The sequence below is a fragment of the Lucilia cuprina genome, chromosome 6, assembly GCF_022045245.1.
Source record: "Lucilia cuprina isolate Lc7/37 chromosome 6, ASM2204524v1, whole genome shotgun sequence".
In the NCBI taxonomy this organism is placed as follows: domain Eukaryota; kingdom Metazoa; phylum Arthropoda; class Insecta; order Diptera; family Calliphoridae; genus Lucilia; species Lucilia cuprina.
The window spans coordinates 53,959,602-53,968,487 of NC_060954.1; the positions used below are offsets into that span (position 1 = coordinate 53,959,602).

At 30.5% G+C, this 8,886-nt stretch overlaps 1 protein-coding gene across 1 annotated transcript; it reads left to right on the forward strand.

Annotated features, from left to right (window-relative positions):
* The first annotated feature begins 127 nt into the window (after positions 1-127).
* On the forward strand, positions 128-3,588 carry LOC111678225 (5'-AMP-activated protein kinase subunit beta-1). The gene is made up of 3 exons (XM_023439496.2): positions 128-1,204; positions 2,914-3,144; positions 3,205-3,588. The coding sequence occupies exons 1-3, from the start codon at positions 506-508 to the stop codon at positions 3,349-3,351; spliced, it is 1,077 nt and encodes a 358-aa protein (XP_023295264.1). The 5' UTR covers positions 128-505; the 3' UTR covers positions 3,352-3,588.
* Positions 3,589-8,886: the final 5,298 nt, after the last annotated feature.

Sequence of the window (8,886 nt, forward strand, 5' to 3'; positions counted from 1 at the left end):
TTATAATTAATATACCTTGATGATTCATTCAAGTAACAACTCTGTTTAAACAGCTGTTTTTTATTTTGTTTTCATTTTGATTTCCTTGTTATTTTTCTTAAAACTCTTTGTTTGCCATAATAAAAGAAACGAAGGTAAACAAGTATTTACACAGAGAAACGAAAAAGAAAATAGCGTGCGAAATAATAAAACTGATAGACACAAGAAAATAAAGAAAAAATTTTATCAAAAAGAAAATTTCCTTCTTTGTGACATTGAAATAAGAAACGTAATTTATGAAATTTTCCTAAAAAACGACAATAATTTTATGAAATTCATGAAAAATTTGCTTGTAATGAAAAACTGCCACACGAAAACCAATTAAATAAAAGTGCCAATTAACTTGTAACTAAAAAAATAAAACAAAAAACGTAAACGTCCATATGTAATAAATTGATGATTAATTTGAGGAGTTTTATTTATATTATTCGTTTCCAATAACTTATCTACAAAAAAAAAAAGAAAAATGGGTAATGCTGGTAGCACAAGTATGCATAGAGAACGCCACAAGTCCAGCGACATCTCTACACCAAATTCTCCGTTTCGTGAATTGCCATTAAGAGGTGATGGTGGTTCAACGGCTCAGGGTATAGCGGCTGTCAGTGGTGGTCAGGCATTCACGTTTGACAAAAAGCGTGATTCAGTTTTACACGGTGGCTCGTCACAAGAAGACGACGAAACAACATCCGAACCCTATTATACAAAACCAATTGGCAAAGCAGCGAACGAACAACAACAGCAGCAGCAGCAACAACAAACAGCTGCTGCCGCTGTCGACCCTGAGTTTAGTTCGACTGAACCGCGCAAACGCTCAAGTACTATATCGGAAGGTACTACAACTTCATCAATATCCTCAACTACAACTCAAATAATGCCCCTACATAAAGATACTTCCGCCGCAGCTGCGGAAGCAAACGATGAGTCCCAACCGCAAAAGACGCAGCAACAACAGGATGAAGAAGATTTGCGTAATCCTGCTTTACCTACCGTTCTACGCTGGGATGGCGGTGGCCAGAATGTTATGATTTCTGGTACATTTACCAAATGGAAACCCATACCCATGGTACGCAGTCATGGAAATTTTGTTACAATTATCGATTTGCCCGAAGGAGATCATCAATATAAATTCTGTGTTGATGGTGAATGGAAACATGATCCCAAACTGGTAAGTTTTTTCCTTTCTTTTCTTCATTAAAAATTTCGTTTTAAATTATGTGTATGTGCTGTGCTACGACTTTATACTTTAACTGTGAAAATCGATATCACTATTAAGCAACGAACCAACCATCCATCCATCTAAACATTCGTGCCTTGATTATCTTAAAAAAAAACATGCATGACGTAGTTCTAATGTTCTTTTGTTTACATACTTTGTAGAATCTGTGAAATAAAACACTTAAGTGACGATGATGATGATGATGATTTCGGTGATGATTATAATGTTTGTTGTGCAATCACTTTGGGGAACAATTGTTAATTGTATTAAAGATTGTTGTATTCATCATTAACATACAAAGGAAAAACAAAATGAGAGCAATTGTTAAATGCATATATAGTAGGCACAGTGGTTTAAGGCAAAGGTACACAGACTTTTGTTATGGAGAAAATGTTTTTGAAAATTTTCAGGGAATATGTATATCATTGACAGTAGTTATAAAGTCTTAAAAAATTGTTTTTTTCCGACAGAATCTGGTAACAACAATGTTTCATTTATCTTAAAAACACTATAATCTAGATTAGATTATAGGAAACAATATGTTATACAGATAGCAAACCATATTTTATATACAGTAAATCTTTATTAAAGCGAACTCCTTGCAACTGTCAGAAATGTCGTTTTTAAACGAATCTAATAATATCTAATCAAATAATTATTTTGTTGATTCTGTACTTATTATTTTAACAGATTCTCTAGTGTTCTCGAAAGGAATTAAATCGGTGAAAATCAAATGAAATTTACTAAAATTAAGTTTTAGTGAAAGAATTTATTTAGATTAGTATGAATTTTATTCTGGATCGTAGTTTAAGTGAAACATTAGTATTTTTATAATACAAATTTAAGTGAAATGTTAAAATATTAATGGTTGAAATCATATTTTTAGTGAAAGTTCACTAGAACGCAACTAGGACGGAACTAGAACTGAACTAGAACTGAACTAGAACTGAACTAGAACTGAACTAGAACTGAACTAGAACTGAACTAGAACTGAACTAGAACTGAACTAGAACTGAACTAGAACTGAACTAGAACTGAACTAGAACTGAACTAGAACTGAACTAGAACTGAACTAGAACTGAACTAGAACTGAACTAGAACTGAACTAGAACTGAACTAGAACTGAACTAGAACTGAACTAGAACAGAACTAAAACTGAACTGAACTAGAACTGAACTAGAATTGAACTAGAACTGAACTAGAACTGAACTAGAACTGAACTAGAACTGAACTAGAACTGTAACTAAACAAGAACTGAACTTGAACTGAACTAGAACTAAACTAAAACAAAACTAGAACTGAACTACAGTTGTGAATAAGATTTTAAAATGAACTTTTTTTCATACTGATATAAGTATAATTGTACTTGGAATTACATATGTATATATTTTTAAACTGAAGAAACCACTGTGTTTTCAAAAAAATAACACTCAATGTTAATTGATTAATAAAACAACTTTAATATATAGGCTTCATATGTACTCTCCACAATTTGTTCTGTTTTATTTTTGAACAAATAAAATTAAATAACAAATAATGAATAACAAATAATTTTGTAAATAAATAAATAAATTTAGTTAAATTCCCTTTTGTTATCATTTTACATAGTATTGAACTGTGAAAATTTTCTATTTCATTGTATACATTTATAATTATAGAAAAGCGTTGAAAATGATGTTGGTGAAAAGACGAATTTAGTTTCGGTACGTCAATCGGATTTTGAAGTATTTCAGGCATTAGCTAAAGACAGTGAAAACTGTGTGAATAATGCCGATAAGGAATATTCACAAGATGTACCACAATCTAAACCATGGGAAAAGGTATCGGGTCCACCCATATTACCGCCTCATCTTTTGCAGGTTATTTTGAATAAGGATACTCCTTTGTCGGTGAGTCTTACTGCTTTATGAGTTTTAAATCGCATCTAATATTTTTCATATTTTTAATAGTGTGAACCGACTTTATTGCCTGAACCGAATCATGTTATGTTAAATCATTTATATGCATTATCCATTAAAGATGGTGTTATGGTTTTGAGTGCTACGCATCGTTATCGTAAGAAGTATGTTACCACTTTGTTGTATAAACCCATTTAAATACAAAAGATCAGCAACAATACACTTTAACAAAGATATATAATTTAACAAGAAATTTTCAATTAAAATACAATTTTTCTCTATATATTTATTTAATATTGCATTAATTGGTAACTCTTTATTTTACTCTATTCAGATCTGTTGCAATAATGTTTTAATTTAGTTTATAGTTTTTTGGTGTATTTCTACAACAAGTGAATATTAATAAAAAATAATTTAAATGGTGTTATAAACATATATGTCTGTATGTATATTTTATTTAAAATAGTTTTTGATTATATTTAAAAAATTGTTGTTTACAGCTCTAAAACGGTTCTAATTTAGTTCAAGATCAGTTCAGTTTTCTTACAACAGTTCTAATTAATTTCTAATTCAGTTCAGTTAAAGTTCTAATCGAAGTACAAGTTCAGTTCTAATTTTGTTCTAGTTCAGTTCTAGTTTAGTTCAAGTTCAGTTCTAGTTCAGTTCTAGTTCAGTTCTAGTTCAGTTCTAGTTCAGTTCTAGTTCAGTTCTAGTTCAGTTCTAGTTCAGTTCTAGTTCAGTTCTAGTTCAGTTCTAGTTCAGTTCTAGTTCAGTTCTAGTTCAGTTCTAGTTCAGTTCTAGTTCAGTTCTAGTTCAGTTCTAGTTCAGTTCTAGTTCAGTTCTAGTTCAGTTCTAGTTCAGTTCTAGTTCAGTTCTAGTTCAGTTCTAGTTCAGTTCTAGTTCAGTTCTAGTTCAGTTCTAGTTTAGTTCTAGTTCAGTTCTAGTTCAGTTCTAGTTCAGTTCTAGTTCAGTTCTAGTTCAGTTCTAGTTCAGTTCTAGTTTAGTTCAGTTCTAGTTCAATTCTAATTCAGTTCTCCTTCAGTTCTACTTCTGTACTAGTTCTGTATTATTTCAGTTCTAAATTAGTTCTAGTTCAGTTTTAGTTCAGTTCTAGTTCATTTCTAAATTAGTTCTAGTTCAGTTCAAGTTTAGAGTTCTAATTTTGTTCTAGTTCAGTTCTAGTTTAGTTCAAGTTCAGTTCTAGTTCAGTTCTAGTTCAGTTCTAGTTCAGTTCTAGTTCAGTTCTAGTTCAGTTCTAGTTCAGTTCTAGTTCAGTTCTAGTTCAGTTCTAGTTCAGTTCTAGTTCAGTTCTAGTTCAGTTCTAGTTCAGTTCTAGTTCAGTTCTAGTTCAGTTCTAGTTCAGTTCTAGTTCAGTTCTAGTTCAGTTCTAGTTCAGTTCTAGTTCAGTTCTAGTTCAGTTCTAGTTCAGTTCTAGTTCAGTTCTAGTTCAGTTCTAGTTCAGTTCTAGTTCAGTTCTAGTTCAGTTCTAGTTCAGTTCTAGTTCAGTTCTAGTTTAGTTCTAGTTCAGTTCTAGTTCAGTTCTAGTTCAGTTCTAGTTCAGTTCTAGTTCAGTTCTAGTTCAGTTCTAGTTTAGTTCAGTTCTAGTTCAATTCTAATTCAGTTCTCCTTCAGTTCTACTTCTGTACTAGTTCTGTATTATTTCAGTTCTAAATTAGTTCTAGTTCAGTTTTAGTTCAGTTCTAGTTCATTTCTAAATTAGTTCTAGTTCAGTTCAAGTTTAGTATCAGTTTAGTTCTACTTCAGTTCTAATTCAGTTCTAGTTCAGTTCTAGTTCAATTCTAGTTCAGTTCTAGTTCAGTTTTAGTTCAGTTTTAGTTCAGTTCTAGTTAAGTTCTAGTTCAGTTCTAGTTCAGTTCTAGTTCAGTTCTAGTTCAGTTCTAGTTCAGTTCTAGTTCAGTTCTAGTTCAGTTCTAGTTCAGTTCTAGTTCAGTTCTAGTTCAGTTCTCCTTCAGTTATAGTTCAGTTCTAGTTCAGTTCTAGTTCAGTTCTAGTTCAGTTCTAGTTCAGTTCTAGTTCAGTTCTAGTTCTAGTTCAGTTCTAGTTCAGTTCTAGTTCAGTTCTAGTTCAGTTCTAGTTCAGTTCTAGTTCAGTTCTAGTTCAGTTCTAGTTCAGTTCTAGTTCAGCTCTAGTTTAGTTCAGTTCTAGTTCAATTCTAATTCAGTTCTCCTTCAGTCCTACTTCTGTACTAGTTCTGTATTATTTCAGTTCTAAATTAGTTCTAGTTCAGTTTTAGTTCAGTTCTAGTTCATTTCTAAATTAGTTCTAGTTCAGTTCAAGTTTAGTATCAGTTTAGTTCTACTTCAGTTCTAATTCAGTTCTAGTTCAGTTCTAGTTCAATTCTAGTTCAGTTCTAGTTCAGTTTTAGTTCAGTTCTAGTTCAGTTCTAATTCAGTTCTAGTTCAGTTCTAGTTCAGTTCTAGTTCAGTTCTAGTTCAGTTCTAGTTCAGTTCAGTTCTAGTTCAGTTCTAGTTCAGTTCTCCTTCAGTTATAGTTCAGTTCTAGTTCAGTTCTAGTTCAGTTCTAGTTCAGTTCTAGTTCAGTTCTAGTTCAGTTCTAGTTCAGTTCTAATTCAGTTCTAGTTCAGTTCAAGTTCAGTTCTAGTTCAGTTCTAATTCAGTTCTAGTTTAGTTCTCGTTCAGTTCTAGTTTAATTCTAGTTCAGTTCTAGTTCAGTTCTAGTTCAGTTCTAGTACAGTTTTAGTTTAGTTCTAGTTCAGTTCAAGTTTAGTATTAGTTCAGTTCTAGTTCAGTTCTAGTTAAATTCTAGTTCAGTTCTAGTTCAGTTTAGTTCTAGTTTAGTTCTAGTTTAGTTCTAGTTCAGTTCTAGTTAAGTTCTAGTTCAGTTCTAGGTTAGCTCTAGTTCAGTTCTAGTTTAGTTTTAGTACAGTTTTAGTTTCGAACTAGTTTAGATATAGTTGAGTCCTATTTTAGTTTTAGTTCAGTTCTAGGTTAGAAATAACTCAGTTCTAGTTTTGTTCTAGCTCTAGTTCAATTTTAGATCTAGTTTGATTTTAAGGTTAAAATTAAACACTTGTTCCTTTTTTAAACGATTGAAATTATTCATTAATTTATTTTGTTAACTGATTTTGTATTTATTAAATATTTTGTTTATTTTCTTTTTATTAAGTAGTATATAAGTATATAATACAATAATACACAATTTTATTGTTATATGTCATATTAGGGTCTGTTTATCTATAACAAACGAAAAAAATGTCTATAATATTTATAAGAAAACAAAGATCTGTTGCTGTTTTTAAAAGTTCTCAAGGAATTCTTATAAATCTCTGCTGTAGAAATATTTTAGGTTTGGTTAGATAAACGGGAAAATTGCTTTGTAAAGCGTTACGATATATAGATATTCTAACATTTTAATATCGTAACGTGTTATAGGGTAACTTTCCCAGCCTTGTTATTTTTTTGTTTGTAATACTTTATATGTTGTTGTTTGTTATTATTTGAAATTAATTTGTTAGTAAATATTAATTAAATATTTCAAAAAAGTGTTTAAAATCTAAACTAATTTGTTGATATTTTTTTAATTTTATTTTTAAAAGCATGATTTTTTTATTAATTTAATTTGTTGTTGCAAAAATGACTTTTTGTTTAAAGCTTTTTCAATTTGTTAATCACACACATTGTTTTGTGTTATTACTATTTCGTTAATAATGATATGTGCTAAAAAAAATTATTAATTTTTGTCTCCTCAACTAATTAAGTTTTAGACGTATTTTTAAAATGTTTTTTTTTTTTGCTAAATTCTACTTATTAAAAATTTTTGTTTTTTTTATATTTTTTTTTGTGTATTGCTAAAGTATTTATTTTAAAAAAGGTACTGTTGGGTTAATTAATTGGTATGTTGCAGCTTTTAGTAATTGCACAAAATTGGGTTTAATTGTTAGTTAATATTAAGTTATAGTTAATATTTTTTTATTATTAAATGGCAAGTTATGTTTGTATGTTATTTTTAAAAGATTTTTATTTTAGTAAATGTTAAGTGATATCTTTTTTTTAGTAACTGAGTATGTATGTCAAAAAATTAGTTTGAAGCTAGTTGGATTAAATCTTTATGCTATGTATACACGTTTGTTAGATCTTACAACGTTGGCAGTAAAATGTGTAGAAAATGTCTAATAATACTGTCAACATACATATTTTGTCTTGCAATATTTTAGGTAATGCTTTTTCTGACAACGTTGCAGAAGAAAATTTTTAAGTTCAGACTATTATTAGACATTTTCTGAACATTTTACTGACAACGTTGTAAGATCTGACAACCGTGTATCACGGCTTTTAGCAATATTCCGGTATTAGCAATGTCTTCTAGATACATATCATGCTTCAAAGTATTGTTTATTTGAATAATGTAAAATCTGTTCATAAATATCGAGAATATGAATCGGAAGAAGTATGTCCTATAAAATACACTATAATTTAGAAAGCGTGACTATAGAAGACAGATTTCTATAGGCAAATGGTTACACATAGATGATACTTTTATATAAGTGTCAATAAGTCACTCTTCTATAAGAGAGTGTCTATAGAAGACATGCTTCTAGACACTTTTCTATAGGCAAATGTCTATAGAAGACTCTCCTCTATAGAAGAGACTATAAAAGACATTCTACTAAAGAATAGTGTCTATAGAAGACACTATTCGATAGGCAAGTGTTCATAAAAGACACTATTCTATAGGCAAGTGTCTGTAGAAGACCTCCTTTAGTTAAGATGCCAAAGAAGACCACCCTTTTTTAGCCAAGAGACTATAGAAGACATTCTACTTAAGAATAGTGTCTATAGAAGACACTATTAGATAAGCAAGTGCCATAGAAGACACTCTTCTCTAGGCAAGTGTCTATAGAAGACCTCCTTCAGCAAAGAGACTAAAGAAGTCATATATAGTGCCCATAGAAGACACTTTTCTATAGGCAAATGTCTATAGAAGACCCTCTTTCTACTATAGAATAGTGTCTATAGAAAACACTATTCAATAAGCAAGTGCCCATAGAAGACACTCTTCTTTAGGCAAGTGTCTATAGAAGACCTCCTTTAGCCAAGAGACTAAAGAAGACATTCTATAGTTTAATATTATCTAGTAAAATGCCTATAGAAGACATTCTTTTAATGGCACTTCTATAGGCAAGTATCTATAGAAGACACCCTTAATTGGCAAGTATTTATAGAAGACACTCTTCTCTAGAAAAGTGCCTATAGAAGACACACCTCCTAAAGTAATTGACTATAAAAGATAAACATATGTAAGCAAGTGTATATAAAATGCACTCTTCTATGGAAGAGTGGAAGGCACTCTTCTATAGTCCAGTGTCATTAGAAGATACCTTTCTGTAGGCAAGTCACTTTTCAAGACATTATTATATGTGTAAGTATCTCTAAATGAAACTCTTCTATGGGCAAGTGTCTACAGAAGAAAGTGTCTATAGAATACATTCTTTTATAGGCAAGTTTCTTTAGAAGACAAATATCTATAGAAAACACGATTCTGTAAGTAAGGGTTTATAGAAGACGCTCTTCTATGTGGAACAGTATATATAAAGACACTCTTGCATAGATAAGAGTCTAAAGAAGTCATTCTTCCAATATATGTGAAAATGTCTTCAAAAGATACGCTTCTATTGATTGGTATCTATAGAAGACACTCTTCCATAGGAAAGTGTCTAAAGAAGGTAACTAACCTTCTTTAGGCATGTGACTA